The sequence below is a fragment of the Oryzias latipes genome, chromosome 4, assembly GCF_053564925.1.
Source record: "Oryzias latipes strain Hd-rR chromosome 4, Olatipes_Hd-rR_3.1".
Taxonomy (NCBI): Eukaryota; Metazoa; Chordata; class Actinopteri; order Beloniformes; family Adrianichthyidae; genus Oryzias; species Oryzias latipes.
Window position 1 is genome coordinate 16,260,878 of NC_136240.1, and position 22,036 is coordinate 16,282,913.

Genomic DNA, 22,036 nt, shown 5'->3' on the forward strand with positions numbered 1-22,036 from the left:
TTGTTTTAACTTCATTTATTCATTTTTAATACTTTAAAAAATTAAGTCTTCATTGGATTTTTTTATATTAAATTGTAACTTTCAAAATACATGTTCAGATTGCAAGTCTGAATTGCATATTGAATTTGAACTTAATGTAACGTTAATTTGAAAAGAGAACTACGGTGTTTCTGTCCTAAAGTTACTGCTGTTATAGATTTGTAACCCCCAAAGTATTGCAGTAGTGTTTCAAAAAATGAAAAGAGCTTTGCATTTTGCATATCAGAGGGCACACAACTTTAAAGAGAAAATTACACTATCTCATCGGAAAATCTGTTGTTTGGGATAAAAGTTTAAGCCTGGAAGGTTAATAACATACATAGTCCCTTTTCACCACTTTGCTTTTGATTACCGGTACATAAATAAATACACCTTAGCATTAAATCCAATGCGAGTGATTCACATGCCGGACAGTTTGTAGGCTCTTCTATTGTTCTGAGAGGGTTGAATGTAATAGCAAAGTGGTTTTCAGCTGCCTTTTTCCATTGTAAAGCCAATGGGTTGATTTGTTTTCCTCTGACAGAGACTACAAGCATCAGCTTGGTTGAAAGGTGGTTGTGTAGCATCATCAGTACTACTATGAGGTTTTGTTTACAGAAAAGTTCATTTTTAAACTTTAACAACAGTTTTAAGAAGCACAACTCCTTTTCATTTAAAAAAAATCATATAAAAATTAAGTTTAATTCTCATCACGCCACAAACTTGATCCCGATTTAAGGCTTTGTCATTGCTTTTTATTTTATTACATTAATAACCTTTTAGTTTCTCCTGTGGGAGCAAATTGCACAATCAGAAATCTAAAGCCAAATAGGGATAGTGCACACTAAATTAAAGGCATTTGTTACCAATATGCAGAATGTGAAACTAATTAGTAGATAAAAGGAAATGGCAGGGTTAGTCAACAGTTTTAACATTTTATCAGCCTATAAGCATAAACATCCCAGGAATTAAGACTAAATAAAAGCCTCTGTAAGAAAGAAGCAGAGCAGGAGGAGGTGGTTAGCATATCAATGAGACTCAGGTCACTGATGCTTCTCCATGAGCCATTTCTCTACTCGTGTTTATGTACATGTGATTTACACCAACTATTACCTCTTAAAAGACCAAATAGGTTATGGGAGATGTTAATAAATTTGGACAACGAATAAAAATAGTCTCTTAATTTAAAGTTGTGAAGCGATCTCAGTCATTCCTGACGTGCCTGTGAGCCTTCATGTAGACAACCTTTTCAACTTTCCTTACATGGAGAGAAATTATGAACTTTGAGTGATTTCTCATTATACAAAGCTGTTTGTGCATTATTGGTACATCCTTCCACTGTTGCCGAGCAACCAGCATCATTTCCATCTTCATTGAGACAATTTCATTTCCTTTTCCTGAGATTATTTCAAATATTATCCGACACTCCCTTAAATTTCAAATCATCAAGATACATTGATAGTTGTTTACTGTTGAGTTGACATTAGCTCTATTTTTTCAGTCGACTGAGTTTTTTTTAATCTTTTCCTGTCGGTTAAGGCTTGCCCATAAATAGTCTTTATTGAAAATTAATAATTCAATGTCGTTGTTAAGTTTGCTGTGGATTTTTTTAGAAAGAGGCAAGTCCAAGAGTAAGGGGTTGGCGCCATGTTTGTGGTTGCATTCAGCAACAAACACTGCCAAAACGTCGGTTGCAAACAAATGTGATGCTGGCCATTTGTGTATCAAGCACAATGTTTGCTAACCTGTCATATGCTGTGCAGGAAAACAAGAAAAGCATGATGTGTATAACAGAAATAATAACAACAAATGCTTCTAAAATAGAACTTCAATGTGAATCCTTTAGGAGGATGTGTTTATGTATGAATGAGATGCTCTTTAGCAGAAACACACCAGTGAAACACAAAGCTACTGTTATACACTGACACACGACACCGGAGCTTTACTTTCAATTTGCAACTTTTAAAAGAAAAGTAAAAGTACCTCTAGAGGTACAGACATTAAACATAAGATTTATGACAGTTTTTTGCTGTGTCAATGCTTTAATCTGAAGACAGTTGAAATGTTTGGTAACAGATAACAATACTCCCTCATCTCACCAATACTGGATGTCTTGTTTATATGAGAGACTGGTGTTTTAGTTCTTTGAAAGTAGATAAATTAACATTTTAACGCAAAATAAAGGTTGATTCACAGGACACTATCGAAGATGCAGAGGTTTTAAAGACCCACTCCAATAAAATTGTTTTTTTAGTGTTTTTAACATATTCTTGTGGCATTCTTCTCATTATGGAGGACATTTATAAAGAAATTTCAAATTAAAACTGCATTTCTAAGTATTTCTCTATGCAATTTGTGGTGAATCAGAAGCAGATTAAAAAAATGCCTTTTAGTCAGTATATACAAATTACAACAGGGATTTCACAAAACGTTCTAGAAAACAACAGGTTTTTCGATTTTTTTCTGAAAATGGCGTCATAATTATAAGACCACGGTGAATGCTTTAAAAATTGATTAATAGATGCCTTAAGTGGGACTTTAAGGGTTCTTTTATTATTTTTTTCAACAAAATCAAAGGGCCTCTTTTTGCATAGCTTGGTAACATAATAATTGTTTAATTTATCCACTTTGATGCTAAATGTAACTTTGTCAACAACAACCATCTCAGAAATTCTAAAATTAAAGACCCATCATGGGTAATCGTAAATCTTTGTTTTTAAACTTTCAAAATGAAAAATTTACCTGTGAGACAAAATGCTGAAGAAGAGAATCAGCTAAAAATCACCTATAAATGTTTACATAAATCTTCAACCCACCTGTGTCGCAGATGACTTATTTTAGAAAGCGATCTGAGTCATCTGGAATAATACATAATCACAGACATTCTGAGGAAGAAAAAAAGGAAATACGCATTTAGTGAAGCACAAAAGCAATGCCAGTGGTGTTGTCGTTGGTGGCGATAAAGCGGTCTGACTCACTGCTCTTACTCCTACCTACAGCACAGCTCGGCCTGTTCACATGCTCACAGTCATCATTCAGACGCAGCGGCTGGCACAGACGGCCTTCATGGAGGCAGAGCTCCAAACAGAGCAAAAGTACTGATATCGCATCATCAAAGCAGCATGGAGACTGAGAGGGACAACCTGAAGTGGGCAGCTGAGCTGAAGTTTTTACAGTAAACAATCCATTTACCCATCAGATACATGCCTCATTTTAACGTGTATTTGTGGACTATCACACATGCAGAAAATGTGACTGCATTGAAAAAGATTTGAAAAATTCTGGTTGGCTAGTCAGACTAGAAGGAATGGTCTTCAGTGGGTAAAGCTATGTGTTCCATGGTTTAATAAACTGTTTTAAAACTACTTCAGCATCAGTTACATCTGATTTGTTGTCAGTTTATGTTAATTCTTGGAAGTTAGACATGCAACACTGAAATGATATGTCAGCCCTGAAGGGACTTGACTCTTACACTTTGAGTATGACCTTTGTTCACACATGATGAGCTATGGCCAAAAAAAAAAAATAATCCAGCTGGAACGCAGTCAGGTAAGCAAATTGGCTAAGCGGAAGAGCATTTATTAATTGTCATTTTGCGTCGTGGAGTTGAAGACAAATGTTCAGGTGTTGAAGCAGAGAGGTGACCAAAAAGGGCAAAGGCGCAGATGTTACCGTGGTCTGCGGCTCCACTGGGCGATCTGCATGAATCATGTAAACAAACATTATTTCCATTGGAGATCTAATGAATAAAACAGATGTGGAAACAGCTCCTCATTTGTATGTCAGAGGAGGAAATCTAACAAATCATCCCGAATGTCCTACAACAAACCAAATGACGTTTTTACTGTGAACTGAAATGATACAGAGGATGTCACTTTAACGTAAAGACAGTTAAGTTTTCAATCAATTCCAATCAATTTGCAAAAAGTCAATATTGGGAGTAAAAATGCATGCCCAAGTCTAGGCCATTCCATTAAAATGGACATGTATTTACCGGTAATAAATCTTTCTATATACATACCATCCTCATAAAAAGAAGTTTATTATTACAGACTCAAGGTCCATTTGCCACAATAAACACAAAAGAATTAAGAATAAAAATAAAAGCATTCATGATAGTACAAGTATAAAAACAGTGACATAAATTACCAAGTACCCTAAACTTAAAAAAAGACTAAAACTATTGCTGACTAAAAAAACATAAAAGCTTAAAAAGGAGACCATACCAGAACCCCCAAATAGGGGACTAATATCTAAAAGTGCTGTACCTTACTTTGGTGAGTCTTCAAATTATTTTGTTATTAGAAGCGCCAAGATGATAAATAAAACCATAGATAACTTGTCTCAACAAGGCTTGGAGAGTATTAACTCTTGCACCAACAAACAAACTACTTGCGTTGCACCACTGTGGCTGTTTTAATAAAATCTTTAGGGCATCATTATGGGGAACCTTTAGCTTCCACATTCAAGATGCCCTGTAGTTGGTCCACAAGTGGGCAGTATACAATAGTGTGCAGTAAGTTTGAAATAGGAGAATTTTGAGATTGTCAGAACATGGATAAAACCTGCGTGCAAATATGTTTGCCTGAGCATATAAAATACACCATTGTCTGTGGATATCATCATCATCTGTAAGTTGATCATTGATGATATTTCCAAGATATTTCACTTTGTGAAATAAGTACGGTACAGATGAATTATTTTGTCTGTGCTTATCAACAATTTCTTTTAACACAACAATTCAAATGTGTGTTCCATGTTGAGCTTTAAAACCAAAATATTATCAGTAGATAAGAGGAAATCAATAATTTTTTGAGATCAAATTCTTTCCAAAACCTTTGAGAGGACACAGGCACCATCAATACAGACATCATTGAGTCAGGTAATACCGCATGAGTTAAAAAGCCACTACGGTAAAACAATTGGCAAGAAGCGGAAAAAACCTTGGGCTGGCATATTTAAGATGCTCACTGGTCATGTGATCTAGGCCACATGATTTGTTATCACTGAGCATTAAAAAAAGTGTTACTTTGTTGTGTTTTGTTAGAATCTCAGTGTTTTTTTTCTATGACAAAGAAACATGACTTCCCTTTGGATGTCAAAAAGCTCTGAGGTGAGCTGACGCATTGCTTGTTAACAGTAAGTGGCATCAAGGGAGCAGCACTGAACTGACGATGGTTTTCATGCATGTTCAGATCTCCCGTGGCCAACCTAATAAAACATCCTACAATCTTTGTCATTTCATTCTTGCAGGGAAAAAGCAGCCAGATTAATGACGCATATGTGCAGATGGAAAATCCCAGATGTGGAAATGGGAATACAAGAATGTTTAGTCTAAAGACCCACTCTGATGAGTTCTGATGAGGCATTTTTCTCATGATGGAAGACATGTTTAAAGAAATTAATCCTTAAATTGAATTTCTAAGTATTTCTTTATTCAAATCGTTTTGAATCAGAAACAGACAAATAAAAAGCCATTTAACAAGCTCATAGTTGTGACATATAACCTACAACGGCAAGCCACAAACTACCTGCTCCGCTCCATTCCAGTGCGACAGCTATTCATCTAGGTCTTCATTTTCCTCGTCTGAGCTGACATCTGGCTCAAAACTGTACGGCTGGATAGCTCCACTATTACTCACCATTTTTGTTGCACCAGTAATGCTAGGTTGGTTGGGGGTGTGAGGGGTTGTAAGCTAGGGGAAACATGTAAACAGATGAATGGCGGGAAGTAGGGGGAGCTTACTCCGTCCGCACAAACGGTCCGGCCCACAACTCAGGGGCAAAGTTCGAATGAATTACTGCCGCTCAGCACAAACAATGGTCTAGAAAATGACACCGTTTTTTTATTTAGGTTAAAAACAGCTTGATCAATACAACTGAGAATGCTTTTAAAGTAGGTCAAAAGATGAATGGCGCGGGACTTTAAAAATCTCTTTTAAACTAAATTCTCTTCTATTTGCTTTACTTTGCTTTGCTAAAAAGAAAGAATTTTCTCTCAACTTATTTGTGAAACCCAATACTTCAAAAGAAGAGGCTAAAAACCAGCAATTCCCCTCTCCCCTGACAGCCTCTGTGGATGAGGATTCAGGAAAAAGCAGTCAGTTCATTAGTTTGAATGAGAAGTCTAACAAAGAAAATTGCTGCAAGACAAACTCCCTCAAATCTCCATCACCTCTTCCAGAGCAAGAAGCAGAACAAAAAAGCTAAACAACAAATTTAGACAACTACCTCTGAAACCCACTCAGTCACTGTTTTATTGTTTCATTTTTATTTTTGAAACTCTAGAAGAACTTGAACCCTTTATTCTATATGCCATAAAACATTTAGTAATAACTCATTTACACTGAAAAAATAAAACCCACAAGGCGTCACAAAAGACATTTCACAAATACAAATGTTCATAAATTCAACAGAAAAACACATCATAAACAATTCGTCCACAAGTTACTTGGCACGATTTACAGCCAAATTCTCCTCAGCTCCAGTCTGGGTCCACTGAGAATTACATGGAGAGTGGGTTGCACTGACTGAGGAATCGGAGCACGACACGTTGTCACTAGAAATCAATAGCTTTTCAACACAAGAGGCAGGGTGCGTGTTCATCAATAAATAATCCTGTGCGGACAAGCTCTTTTCACATAAATGTGGAGCCTAGTGTCAGATTAAGATTAAACTTTTAGGGGGAAAATAGCAGAAATTGAATTAAAATTCATGTTAAAACGTATTTAAGATGCACTAAAAATGCAAGGGTAAAAAGAAGCCAAGAGTCTGAAGAATATACGGGCTATAGGGGTAATGCTAAAAATGTGAGCGGTGACATGAAGACACTGAAAAATCCACTATAGGATACAAATCTATAGTTCACACTTCTGCATGAGAAAAAAAATGTATTTCCTGAGTTATTATTGCAAGTTTTTTGACAGTTCTTTTTTTTTTTTTTTCAATTCAAGCGTCATCGCCTTATTCTCCTCAGGAAAACAAACTTGGGGAGGAAAAATCCCATAAAAAAGGGTGTTAATGAAGATTTTTATTGGCACTTTGTTCAGGTTAATCAGCATTACAACACTGTGGCCCTTTCTGAATCAGTGTGGAGCGGCTTGATTATAAGCTTTGCTGCATTTTGTAAATTTGAAATTAACACTCAGATAATTAGTGATGCTGCGATGGAGTCATTCAAACTGGGAGGACTTGATGGGAATATCGGATGCATCAGGCTTAAGGTGAAAGGACTGTTAGATTTTTTTCACTTCAAACATGAAAAATTAAAGTTTCTTTACTTTACGCAAAACGGAATACGAAATGAATGTCTCTTTTATTGACATCATTTGACTTTAAGGTCATTTTTGGAGGCTTTTCTATATTGTATCACTTTTTGGAGAAAAGCACTTAGGAGGGAATCGGAGTTACCGTTTGAGAGAGGAGGGCCAGGACATGCGCGGCTTCTTCAGTCCGGGTCGCAGCTTCTCCAGGGTCCGGTTCCGGCACAGGTATCGCTCGGTGTCCGAGTTGAAGCGTTGTTTGATCCGTATGTGGGTCCTGGGCTGGCGCCACAGATGCTTGGGAGGTTTGGCGAGCCCCGCTCCTTCTCTGCTCAGCGTGGCGCACTCCATTTTTACCGAATCTGTTCTCTGGGCTTGTTGTCTTGCAGTTGTGAACAGAACAGCTGAAGGTAAGCGATGGGAAGCGCACGGACGCGCGGGCGGTCTGTGGAGCGGGCGGGCTAAGTGCGCTCTTGACAGCACGGAGCGCGGCGCGCGCACGAGGTGACAAGCGCGCTGCTGTCCACGAGCCGGAGTGCTGAAACCACTCAGTATCAGCTGTCTCTCTGCGTTTCCTCTATGCTCTGCTTATCTTGGTGTGAGTTCATCTTCCCTTTTATTGCGTTGCGTCTCAGCCGTTTCTCTCCTTCCACACCTCTCCCTCTCCTTCCCACGCCAGTTTCCTTCTGCCACCTCCATCTGTTTCTCTGCCTGTCGCCGTACAAACTGTCAAACTCCCCGCCAGATCCTTCCACAGAATTGGCTTTTCTGCACTTATCGCAAACTAACAATTCATGTGTACATTTCTGTTAAAGCACTACTAATACTTTCTATTTAAACTCCACATACACTATTTGATTAAAAATAAAATATCTTTTGTTTGAGGGAGTAATTGGTTTAATGTTTTAATCTATTTATATTCCTACAACCCAACTAGATCGATCTGTCTAAGACAAGTTGTTAATCATATACTACTATAAAATATTTTCAAAATGAAATAAATTGATTATAATCGATATTGGAAAACATCATTTGACTTGAGGTACGGTTTATTTATTTTAATATAATGGAAAAACGACCAAGTGCCATCCCAGCAGACAACACATAAAATTAATCAAGCCATCATTTCAGTCCAATGTGTAGAAACACTTTGAATTTTACAAAGACATGTGACCATACAGTGTGGCAGAATGTTGTAATAGTGTCTATTTGTATTATTTTGAGGTGGAAAAACAATAGTTGGCCAAACATTGTGAAATTAAAATGCGAATAGATTTGCCATTAACTCTTATTTACTTATTTGTTTGTACACATATTTAATGTGCACTTGATTTTCTTGCAAGAAATACAAGGAATCTGGAAAAAAAAAATCACCTGCACTGTTCAGTACCAGGTAAAAAAAAAGATCTGCATCCATCTGAATATTTTGACTTTAACATTTCCTTAAAAACTGACATTTTCATTATGAGTTTGCCATATTATTACAAAAGTAAAGCAAAAAACAAACATTCACCACACAGGGAATTTGTGCACTATCTGGCAACGTCAGATGTTTGACCAAAACAAGGAGGTACAATTGAATGAAAGCAGTCGGTCCTGAGGAATAAGGGTCCTCAGTCTACACATTTTCAGGTGCTGACAGTAAACTGCAGCTAAAAGCACACCAGCGCTTCATCAGTTCTAAAAGATCCCATTACCACAGAGCAATGTTATAGAGCAATGTCTATTCTCATAAGTATTTCAAGCCATCCTCTGGTTTCATCCTCCTGAAGAAGGCAGAGTCACAATCTTTTTCCCACATCACAGCCAAATGAATTTTCATGAGACAATTCTTGTGTTTTAAAATCAGCGATTAATGTTTAAGAACCACACATGGCATACATATCCCTGTTAAAGCTTTAAAATGCATTTACAAAACACAGACGGTGTTGCACAAGTCAAATCATTTACAAAAAATACTTAGATATTGTGTAACATGTGGTGACTGTAGATTTATGCAAACAAAATTTAATTATAGCTCAGCAGGAAACTGAGATGAACAAGGAGCTGATGTGGTTCCATCTTGTCTGCCTTATGTCAATGTTGAAAGGCTCTTCTTTATTAAAGAGATTACCTGTGCTAGATGCTAAAGGGACAATGTAAATTAGCTTTGGTGAAAAAACAAAGAGAAGTAAAAACACTAAAGCTAACAAGAAGCATTAAGAATTTAAGAAGGAATAGCATTCCATAATTAATGAATAAAGCACAAATGTTCTGGAAAATTATGAGATATTGATGGCTTGGGTGCTCGCAGTTAAATATCAAATGCGGCTACACTGAGCCATACAATAACAAAAATGTAAAGCAATCTTACAAAGGTTTGGCCGCAGTTGCAGTCTAGTTTCATTAGCATGACAGGAAAGACTCAGAATGTTTCAACTTAAGTGGACGTTGTCAAATCTTTTGGTTTGCCATGTTCAGGGGTATAATGCAAACTTTTTCAAGTCTAAAGTACTGATCATTTTTGTGCTGCAGGGTTCACCCCTTTTAACTTTTCTGCAATTCTAAATGTAGAAGCATGGAGATGGAGGAAGGAGGAAGCTTTTATGTCTAGACAGAGGTAGAAACCTGTCAAAAGGCTCTCTCATTTCTGCAGCACCTTTCTTTCCTGTTGTTGCAAGTATCAAGCTTTCATCAACAACCAACTGTGCGAGTCGACTTGTCGCCCCGCTGTCATTCAGCGGGCATCAGTCGTTCAAACACAACCTGCTGTCTCATCCGTGTCCACCTGCACTGAAACCTGAAAAAGCAAATGCGGCACAACAAGCGGCGGTAATGAGCCGAGGGAATTCTACCTGCTGACCTCAGAGGCAGAGGCGTCACCGCTATCGCTGGGACTGAACCAAATTTCCTGGTAAACGTGTCTCTGCTGAACTGAGTTGACATTTTTTCTTCATTTTAACAGACCACAAAACTAGCCATAAGTGACAAAAAAATGGGACAAATGTACTCACAGCAGCCATATTGGAGGAAGAATAGTGTCAAAAATCTTCCCATTGTAACCCCAGAAGTTAGTTTAAATAAAGCAATCAAGATTCCCTACTGTTCCTCTACAGATACGCGCCTCCATATCTGCTAAATAGCAAATATCCATGTAACGGCTGAACCTTTTTGATTCATTTTGTTTTAACTAATGAACCCATCAAGCAGATGGTCCAAATCGACACACCTAAATTCCAAATCATGCATCACAAACACATGAAAATGAATCCTATATGGCACAGAGTGGTTGAGCTTAAGAGAAAACATCTGAAAACACAATTAAACATAATGAAATATAACTTTTCACTTTATAAATGGTATCAAAAGAACCAAAAATAAAAGCTGGATTTTCTATAATACTGTGTAAAGAGTCAAAAGAGCAAAAGATTTGACTGTTTTAAAAAAGAAAATTTGACCCACAGACAATTTCCAGGACAAATCAGGAGCAAGAAGAGGAAGAGGCTGAGTGACTGACCGGTGCTCATCGTGGCTGGCTAGAGCTCGTTTGTACAGTTGTTCGAGTCGGTCCAAGGGAAGGCCGTTAACTGCAGACGGCCGGTGGTTGTCAAGTGAGTGGTCTTGGCAGGATTCTCTCCTCGACAGCGGAGGCAGCATCACCGTGCCAGAAAATCGCCGTCGCACCACATAGTTGACAGATGGAAGAGAGTCCCGACGGCCCTGCACCCCTCGCTAAAAGAAAAAAAAAAAGGAAAGAATGTAAGGCTGTATTAAGAAAAAAATACACCAACAGATGACAATAAATGTCAAGAATTTTTTATTTTAAAAACCTTGGCAAAACTAAGAACACAGCAAACCTTTAACCTTTGATTTTAAACCCACATAACATTTTTGGTAAAAGCCTCGACTTTGTTGTTTGGATTTTATTAAGTTGCACATAGTTCAACCCAAGACATAAAAAAAGTAAATAAAGCACACCCAAAATTGTTTAAAATTTAAAAGAAAACACCACTGTGAGCATTGTTGATGTGGAAATAAGATAAACTGCTTGGCCAGAAAATCATACTGTAAAAACAAAATTCAGATTTAGATTTGCTTAGAGGATGCAATAAAAATGAAAAGGTTGAAAAGAGCTTTAGAAAGGTTTTTCAGCTCCTTTGATCTACAGAAAGTCAGATTGTAGAAAGGGGCCATCATAGAAAAAAAAATGACAGCATGCAATTCTAAAGGAGCTGACAAAGATCTCCAAAGTTTACTGTTAAACATCTGGAGGCACTTCTAAAACTTACAAAAACTCTTTTAAAATAAAAACAAAAAACCTGTCTGCTGCTCCAAAGGTTAATTTGATGCAGTGACATGAACTGACCACCTTAAAGTTAATAAAGGTCAGACTGTGCAACAAGAATCTCAGCTTTTCAAGTAAAAGCAAGAAGTTATACATATTTGGTCATCAATAGGCAGAACAAACATGACAGCATTTTTTTTTATCTGCAATTAGCAAAATAACTGTCCTTTAGCCTCCACAGACAATAGAGCTTCATATATTCATTTAAAAAAAGGTTAAATATCAATGACATACTAAATGTAAAAAAGATGTTAACGTACATGAAAAGATGTACGTTAACATAGTATGGACAGACTGCTGCTTGACCAACTCAGAGCCTTGACATGCAATAACTTGCAAGTTAATAACTTAACTTGCAATAATCAGGGAGCAAAGAAATAAAGATGGAACTGCTCTTAATTCCATGGCCTGAAGCTAAAGAGAGGCTGAAGCTAGAAAAAAAGACCCCAAATGCACAGATAAAATAGCAACATAATGACTGAAAATAATGAAGTTCATGCTCTGAATGTGAAAGAAGCCGTGGCTTGAGATGATCTGCTGCTTGTCAGCAACACGTCAGGATAGCTTATAGTATAAAGGTTAGTAAGGCTAAAGTGAGTTTTGTACAATTATCCCTCTAACATAAAGTAAAGTTCATTCGCCTGATATTTTATTGGTAATACAGTTATCTAATAAGCAGAATGTTCTTTTTTTTGTCATCCTGCAGGCTAACAAGCAAAACATGATAAACAGGTTAACTGAGCTGCGAGCTAAACTGGCTTTTTTTCTTTTTCTTTTTTGTAGAACCAGGTTCTTAAAATGCATCTGATCTGTAAATTCACCAACCTTTGTGTTTCTATGTTTGTGTTTCCATGTACCAGCTAAGTACACTGCAAACTTAATATATTGAGTAAACACCAAAATTGCTTACTCAAAAATCTCTTTAGAAAACACTAAAGATCAGACTTGTTCCACTTAAATGATGAGATGTCATCTAATCTGCTTGAATGACCATTTGTTTGAGAATCATGGCAGTTGATGTGTGTGTGCATGCATTGTGTGCAAGTGTTTAGCCATTACAAACCTCAGTCTGACTTCCTCGCTGATCAACGTCGATCAATGAATGGCTTATTACATAAATCATTTATGTCTATTTATTTGTTGGAGGACATGCAATATTAGCTCAATTTGTACCACAAACACACAACAAAAACCTTTCATTTGTGTTCTTGTTTTGTGTGTAGCAGGGAGGATTTTGAATACCCTGATGGTGTGCAAACAAGTTTTCAGACAGATTACAGACTTCTTCCTGATAAAAAGGTGAAATTAAACTAAAGTAGAAGAAAACAGGAACAGCCCATTTCCTTTTTTGGCCCGTCCCTCCTCCACCTCATGCTTAATTTGAGCTGTGAAAGTTGACTTTGGTGAGATCTGATAGATATTGATCTGACATCAGATGAGTCTCTTTTCCCTATTAATTTTTAATATTGTTTTGACTTATCTTTTATTAATGTTGGATAATGTTATTTACACTAATTTATTTTATGTCATATCTATCATTCATTCACTCATTCAATCAGCTTCTAAGCCGTTTTGTCCCTTTCGGGGTCACAGGTCTGCCTGAGCCTATCACAGGCTCTCATTAGCAAAGGCAGGGGACACCCTGGACAGGTCGCCAGGGCCACAAACACACACCCATGCACACTCACATTCACACCTAGGGACAATTTAGACCTATGAAGCATGTTTCTGGATGTGGGGGAAAGCTGAAATCCCCAGAGAGAACCCACGCATGCACGGGGAGAACATGCAAACTCCACAATGAAAAGTTCCCCCTTGGTGTTCTGTTTCAGGTCCCCCAGCCGGAACTTGAACTGGGGCCCTTCTTGTTGTGAGCGCTAGCCACCGCACCACCATGCAGCGGCCATTATTTCAATTTAATGTATGAAATTGAAATTGATTATTTATGACGCCTTAATAAGTTCTTATTTTATTGCACTTGGCATGTAAAGCCCTTTGTGCTGTATATGTTTCTATGAAAAGGGCTATAAAAATGAAGCTGGCAAATTGATTAATGAAACCTCCTATAAATGGGTTTTCTTAACCTTTTTTAACCCATTTGCCTCCACTAAGTACAAACAAACAGTTTGAGAGAACACAGACAGCTGCCTGAAGGATTAAGTTATTTTTGAGAAGCAGTCTGAGATGCTGCCCTGGCTCGGAAATATGTCACTTACACCTGATCCAGCAATAATTGAGGTCACAGACGGTGTTGCACAAGTCAAATCAGACACGGGTAGAAGATAGAATGCAGGAGTTTCTTATTTCCCGCCACCTTACAGCAAAAAACTAATATTGGGTAAGTCAATTTTAACAGCTATATTAATTATAATACTTTGATGTGATCTGCTATAAAAGCAGTAAAGTTTTACACTTTATCAGACTAAATTCATATAGAAATTAGGTTATTCTGAAAAAACCAGGCTGCACTTATTTTCTCTATCTTAAGAAAGTCAGTCAACTTTCTCCTTAAATGTACCAAGAAACACATTTCTTTCTATATCACACCTACATCCATGTCTGGAATAGCTAAAATGAATTAAAGCCATGAGCAGCGTTTTATATAACCACCAGATGCTACCCTTCCCCACCCTCAACCCCACCTTTTGACCCACCCTCACTAGCTGAACTACATGCCCCTCACTTTCCCCTTCTGCCACACTGCTGCATGTGACAAATTATAATAAAATAAAATACATTTTAAATGCTTTTTTCAAAATCGCAGCTTTCCATTTGTTTGTTTTTTCTCCATAACAACCATTTTATATTTTGGTCATCTGGTGGTGACAAACAGATCTATGTAACTTTTTGAAGGACTGGCAAAAGTAAATTTTTGGATTTCCTTGGCTATGTTTTTTTTTGTTTACCTCACCCACATCCCTAACATGTTCATATTGTTTTTCATATTGTTTTGTTCAGCTTGAACCAACAATTCATTTCATGTAATAAATTTTCACAATATTCCGGTAAAAATATTCAACAGGAGAACACCACATTTGTGAGCTTGCCACGCCGACACGATTCCAAATTTTCAACCTTTAATTCCAACATTTTTACCCCAGTAGCTTCCTAATGATACTCAGGGAGTTAGAAGATGATAGATTTTTTGAGTTTTTGAGTATGCGGCGGGGACGAAATTTTTGCTTAAAGGCGCAATAAGAAGAAAAATTGCGAGAACATCTGTGGACTTGGCATAAAAGGCCATGTTTTATTTTACCCAAACAATAAGCTGCTCTGTTCTCTTGTGATCGTGAAAGCTGGTAGTTGCAAGTCTTCCCAGGATATTGAATTTTCTTAAATCTTTAGCAGCAACTTTAGAAATTAGGTTTCTTGTTTAGATGTAATCAGCGTTTCAAAATACCAACCCTCATGTGGAATCTAATTTCCTCCTTTATATTCGACTAGCTGCTGTAGAACTGGAAAGTATTTTGTTTTGTTTTTATTGAGCAGCTTAACACTTGTATCACAAAGTTGTTTTTCCACATCAGCAATACTCACAGTGGTGTTTTCTTTTTAAATTTCACAGACTGGAAAAATTACATTTTCGCCTGACGGCAACACAATGTAACATCATTTACAGCAGCACTGCAGCGGTTCGCTCCAACATGTTGCTTCTTTCTTTTTCTCCTTTTAGAGTGTGATTTTATTTCCCCTCTGCCTTCAACCAATCAGGGGCCCAGAGAAGCAGCTGGCTACGTGATCACCTGGCGGGTCTCCTGGCAGGAAGTGAATGAGGTGGAGACAGCAAGCTTGTGTAACCAGACGGGACGTCTGGTTCTCAGCAGGTTTTGTCCTCGCTATGCTTTTCCATTGATCAAGAGTGCTTTGCTGCATCCCCGGCTTAGGACTCGTGCACTCATATGTGTCGCTCAGCATGAGACAGCACTCTGAGACTCAAACCCCACGACTCTGCGGCTTTCAGACACCAAGTAATGGCTCACAGCAGCTTGAATTTGTACGGCTAAATGTGCAGTGAGCAATCACACTGACAACAACAAAGTCCTGGAACAGATGCCATTGTGGGTTTTTTTACCCTGAAAAAAGCATCAAAAATAAAAAATAAAACTTCTGTGCCTCTTTATTTGACTTCTGTGGCATGGCTTCCCACAAAGGAAACGTGACCTTTTCATATGAGAACTACACTCCAAACATTTATTTTTGACTTTGTGCACTGAAACAGCTTGGTTTCATCTTCAAGTCATCACATGAAGATGCTTTTGCAGGATCCCTGGGCTTTCACAAGCTAAACACCCTTTTGGTGTATTTTTCTCTGCACAAAGTTTTAAAAGCCTCTATTTTTACTCCATCTAACCCCCACCCCCTTCGAAGTCACCCCTCAACTAAACCAGAGTGTGAACACAGTCATACAAAAGCCCCCTCAAGACTCAAATGGGAGTTAAAACCATGTGTCCATGACTACATTAAAAAGCACAACATTTTTATGAAAAGACAACCACTCAACGCGTGTGTCTGTGTGTTTTGTTGTCAAGTTAAACTCTCTTAACAAAATCCTTAACCAAATGTTCTCTAGAACCAGTAACCTTTTTCTTTAACAGATGCATATGAGGCAAGAACAGTCTCATAATTCAGAAATGCACAGTCTGTGTCACAAATGCACACACTCCGATTCACTGTTCTGGCCTCATAGATGCATGCTACGGTCCTGCTACCTACAAATCAGAACAAATCTGCATAGTATTACAGTTATCTGAAGAAATATGATTTTAAATATGCAAAAGACCTCAGAGGAACAAACATTGTGCTCAAATAAATGTGCAAAAATCTCTGTTACAAGAAGCACTTCAGAAAGAGGTGGGTCCTCATGACTTTAGCTCATCTTTGTGATCAAAAGAAATGTTGCTAGTGAGTTCTGCAATAATTTAAAACGTTTTTAGCCTATTGCAATCAATATTTGGAACATGGCAAAAAACGTTAAAACTATTCTGGACTTCTAAACTGAACTGTGCAACGGTGGAATTTTATAATTGTCTTTTAATTCAATGTATTATTAGTTCCTATTTTCTGGTTTTAACAATTTTAACACTTATTGTATATCCTGTTTTTTTAATGACTATTGCTTTTTTATAGCAAAAACTCATTTTTCTCTGTTTTGAGTGACTCCTTTTTATGGGGTTTTTAATGTATTATTTATTAATTTTAGTCATAAATTTTACCAGCCTTTGCCCAACAGTAGCCAGGTCTGGCAGCCCTGTGACCCCGCAAGGGATTCAGCAGCTTAAGAAAATGGATGGATGGATGGATGGATGGATGGATGGATGGATGGATGGATGGATGGATGGATGGATGGATGGATGGATGGATGGATGGATGGATGGGTGGATGGATGGATGGATGGATGGATGGATGGATGGATGGATGGATGGATGGATGGATGGATGGATGGATGGATGGATGGATGAGTTTTACCATGGCAAAATTTTTTAATGTCTAAGCGTTGCACAGACCACAGACTTTTTGAATTCAATTGTACCAGTGACATCTGAAACATCTGTTTTTTTCATCTTTTTGTGTGAAGATAGTGCCACATCCCACCCACATGGTAATATTTGTTCAAACCAGTTGATTAGCCTGTTGTGTTACTATGGCAACTCTTAACTACTGTCAATCAAAAAATCTTGTTCCCAAAGGAGATCACAATAATTAGGCTACAAACTTTTCTTTTTTCTTTTTTTAAATGAGCAACTGCGCAATTATCCATCACAACCCAATCAGCCTCCTGAACCAAGATAGCTCTAAAACAAATAAACATGATCATGGGAAAATTCGGTTAAGGCTCATTGCATCAATATATTAACTGACTTCATCCAGACAGCAAGATGGCCCTTTAAAAAGTTTTAGAAGGAAACACCTAATAGGCTAAGCTTATTTCACAGAATAGAGATTAGAGCCTCTGGATAAGATCAATAATTAAAAACAAACTGCTACCTGTTTTAGATAATAAAGTAAAAATACTTCTCTTTATATTAAAAGATATGCATTAGTCTGACGCAGTTCATTGGGATCATGGATTATTTTGATTTATTTATCATTGACTCAACAAAAGTGTCAATGAATGCCATAATCTTTACATAACTGCCAAGAGTCTACTGTTTTTTGTTATTGTTGTCCATTTAAATTACAACAAATGCCCTAAAAACAGTTTTTAACCTTAAAGTAGCTGGTATAAGTACCATGATGAGACAAGAAAGGTATAATGCGGCCAAAATAAAGTGTCAAGCTTAGTATTTAATGTTTCAACGTAAACACTACCACAGACTTGATTGTGCAAGCATTAAAGGGAGGGTGTGTGTGCATAGGAAAGGAAACATTTTGTTTTGTTTACCTCAAGCCTTGACATTGGTGTAGGTTAGAAGTTGCCACAGCAAGGAAGCAGCTGAAAGAGACAGAGAAACATTGTTTAAAAAAACTCTGATGAAAGAGCAACTCTTAGAAATAACCTTTATGCAGCATATGAATTGAAATTTTGCTAATGCGTTTCATGCAAAAATGTTTTTGAAAGCACAACAAATTATCCCGGCCTCATGTCTATAATGCATTCATGTGACTCATCACCTGGCATTACCATGTGCTGATAGCAGATGGATGTGCGAGTATGCCAGGGGCATCAACAAGGCTAAAAACAAGTCACAAAGGTGCTTTACAAGTCCTTTTTCTTTAACTGAATGATTTTATTATTTCTCATGCCTAGTTTAATATTTCTTCAGTCCCACAGCTTCACATTAGAAACCAGAAAAGTAAAACTATATAAAAAAGATAAACAAACAAAGCAGCAGGAACAAAATGTTCAGTAATCTTTTCTTTTTGAAAGATTGATTAAATATAAAATGATGTGATTTTTCTTACAGACTTATGAAATCAATAATGTGCAATTCAGATGCATTTATAAATACTTCAAACCTAGTTAAGAACAAACTAGCACTCATTACACACTAATCAAGGCTACCTCGAAGGGCACTGAGGAGCCTGCTGAGAACTGACTTTTAACATCAGTGGAACACTTATAGGATTTGATCCTTTCAACCCCTCATAGGTATAGTCTGGTTCTGATTCTATATTTTATGTCTAACATTTTCTTAAAGGATGCATTTATGATATATTTATATCATAAGACTATGCTGGAACAGCTCCTGTAATAATATAGTCTGCATGTGCTCTGTTATTCGCAACATATTTTGCACTGATAAGTTCCAGTCTTCGTCCACTAGAGGGCGGGTTACTACCAACAGCTTTGGTTTCATGGTTGAACACAACAAAAACATGAAGTAAACTAAGACTGTTTTTGATAAATTTCAAAAGAAAGTATGAAAACTGTTCACTACAAGGAAGTTCTCTTTACAAAATAAAGTTCACAAATTTTCTAAATTTATTAGAGTCCATGCTGACCTGGAGGGGTATTATGGATCTTTGTATGTTAAGGTCAGTGACATGATTTGTATATTTAAAAAATTAATAAATTAAACATCTTAGAAGTGAAGACTAATAGAGGGTCATCAACCCTGTTAAAAACATTTTATGTTACCAAAAGAAAAAGTCCTGTAATTAATAAAACCAATGATTGTCATGTTTGCGGTAAATAAAGGTCAAATGGTCATCAGGAAACACTATTGTTCCATTTGTGCGGCTAAATAAACTGAAAGACGAAGCGAAAAACTGTCCCGTGGAGAAATAAATCCAGCTGACTGCAGCTTAAGAGGAGAGGAAGCATCTGGAGCGTTATCAAATGCCTGCATCTCTGGTGGTATGGGGGTGCAATAGTGGCTCTTAAGACCAACATCTGCTCTCATGCAAGTCATTTTCTTGTGAAGTCTTTTTAATTCCTTTTGAATTCGTTTGTGCAGCATTCCAGAAAAGGTGTGATGCACAGAACTAAATATGTCAGATTTTAAAATAGGTAATTCAAAAATTTTAGTCATTCCACAAACATTGATTTTATACTAAAAGCCTTGTACACATGAAACAAATAATTTCCCTCTCTAAAATCAACTATATTTAGCATTCATTAAAGTGTCTATGCAGCTCTGACGATTTTATTTAACTTTTATTTTATTCTGAGCTGCAGTAGCTTTGGAGGGACACAATTCGCAGCACCGAGCCAGAGTTTTGTGGAGAACAAGTAGGACTGATCTGGTTTTATTTCCACTATAAGTCAGCTGGAGTCTAAAAAGATCATGGATTATTAAACTCCCCTTTAAGCCATAACAGTCAGTTAGATCTACCACTCCTCTTGCTCTTTGCAAAACACAAAAACTTTCTCTCATGTTTAATGTATGAGATTGGAGACTGAAAAATGACCAAATTAGCATACATTTTGTAAAGTTTTGTTTTATTTCATGTCTTCAGCAAAGACAGTTTAACTTATTTACATTTGGAGTTTGGGAAAATGTTTTTTTGTGAAGGAATTTAAGCTGTCGAAAAAGTGCTCTACAAATAAAGTTTGATTTGATTTGAACCTTCAAAAACACCATTGCCAAAATAAAAATATCCTATTCAGAACCCTTTAGGTTCCAATTTACACAGGAACCAGCATATACCATGGCGGAAATAAGTATTTGATCTCTTGCTGATTGTGTCAGTTTGCCCACATAAAAAGAAATTGACAGTCTGTCATCTTAATGATAGGTTCATTTGAACAGTGACAGATGGACAAAAAAATACAACAAAAATCAACCATTAGGATTCACACAGACCAGCTGGACTCTCCTAATCAACCTGTCACCTGAATTGAAGACACCTGTTTGAACTAATCACCTGTAGCAAAGACACATGTTCACAGAATCAGTCAGACTCCAAACTCCCCAACATGGGAAAGACTAAAGAGCTTTCAATGGATTTAAGGGAGAAGATTGTAGACCTGTACAAGACCAGAATGGACGACAAAACCATCAGTAAGAAGCTGGGGTAAAGGTGACAACTGTTGGTGTAATTGTGTCAAAATACAAGAACATGACCATCAATCCACTGAATAGTCTGGGAGCTCTGAACAAGACCTCACCTGGTGGGGTTTCCATGATCATGAGAACTATGAGAAATGGGCCTAAAACAAGATGACAGGAGTTGACTAATGAAATCAAAGCAACTGGGACCACAGTTACCAAGAAAACCATGGGTAATATTTTACACCGCAATATTAGCCGTGCTTGTAAAGTCCCCTTGCTTAAGAAGGCCCCATGTGCAGGTTTGTCAATGAACACTTTCATGATTTAGAGTGGTTAGGAAGAATTGCTGTAGTCAGATGAGACCAACATTGAGCTCTTTGGCATCAACCTAACCCGTCGTGTTTGGAGGAAGAGAAATACTGCCTATGACCCCAAGAACCCCCATCCTCACAGTCAAGCATGGAGGTGGAAGCATTGTGCTGTGGGGAGGGTTCTGCACAGGGCTACTTCACTGTGTGGATGGGAGGATGGGTGATGTAAAATCCTGAGTGAGAACCTCCTTCCTTCCACCAGAAGGCTTAAAATCTTTTGGGTGGGTCTTCCAACGGAATAATGACCCAAAGCCTACAGTCAAAGGAATCAAGAAATGGCTGAAGAAACATTTGCAGGTCATGGAGCGGTCCAGTCAGTTTCTGGACCTCAATCCTATAGAAAACCTATGCAGAGAGCTGAAGCTCAGAGTTGCCAAGCAACAGCCACCAAATCTGAGCGATTTAGTCATTTACACCAAAATTCCTCCTGTTATGAAGAAACCTGCTCATCAGCTACAAGAAATGACTTACGTCTATGCTGCTAGTAAAGGTTTTGTCACTGAGTACTAAGTCTTTCCAGTTAGAGGGTTTAAATACCAATTTCTCTAAATGAAATGCAATTGAATTCATATAAATTCTTTAAAGTTCATAATTTTCTTTGTAATTTCCTTTCTCTCATTGTTTAAATGAGCCCTCAGTTTTATTTTTAAGTGGGCAAACCTACTAGATCAGCAAGAAATCAAATGCACACCTACATGGGAGCTTTTCTATATTTAAGATAAATGGTGACGATGAAGAGCAGCACCCCATCATCATCTGCTTTTCAATCAATCTGTTCATCTATTTTTTTCCAAGAGTTGCCTGAAGTTTTATTGAAACATTTAGAACTGGCAAGTTGCTGTAATGAGCTTTGATAATAAATATTGGTTTTATGTGGCCAGTGACACTGAAACTGTGAAATGTTTAACAACTGGGAGGGTGTCATATTAGTTACAACTGTTTCATCTTTGCCATCTATTTGCTTTTTGAACAGGTCGGCTATAATAATAAAAGTGTAATCATACAAAGGTTCATAAAACCTTTTTATTATGATTATTTTTATATGATAGAAAAGCATCTCTACCTTCATCAAGTTTTAGATGGTAAACTGTGTCTTTATAAATTCTTTTCCACCCTTTTTAAGGC

General features: G+C 37.3%; 1 protein-coding gene across 4 annotated transcripts in view; it reads right to left on the minus strand.

The window, feature by feature from the left end:
- Window positions 1-22,036, minus strand: part of LOC101163965 (3',5'-cyclic-AMP phosphodiesterase 4C) — a 97,705-nt gene that overhangs the window by 67,444 nt on the left and 8,225 nt on the right. For 2 of the 4 annotated variants that reach the window (XM_023954247.2, XM_023954245.2), the window contains exons 2-3: window positions 17,987-18,037; window positions 10,777-10,991 (exon numbers count right to left, since the gene is read on the minus strand). In XM_023954247.2, the coding sequence (XP_023810015.1) occupies window positions 10,777-10,991; window positions 17,987-18,001 (230 nt within the window). In that variant the 5' untranslated portion in view covers window positions 18,002-18,037. Of the gene's footprint in view, window positions 1-7,428; window positions 8,082-10,776; window positions 10,992-17,986; window positions 18,038-22,036 lie in introns of those variants that run through there. The other 2 variants (XM_023954248.2, XM_023954246.2) reach the window with 1 other exon arrangement.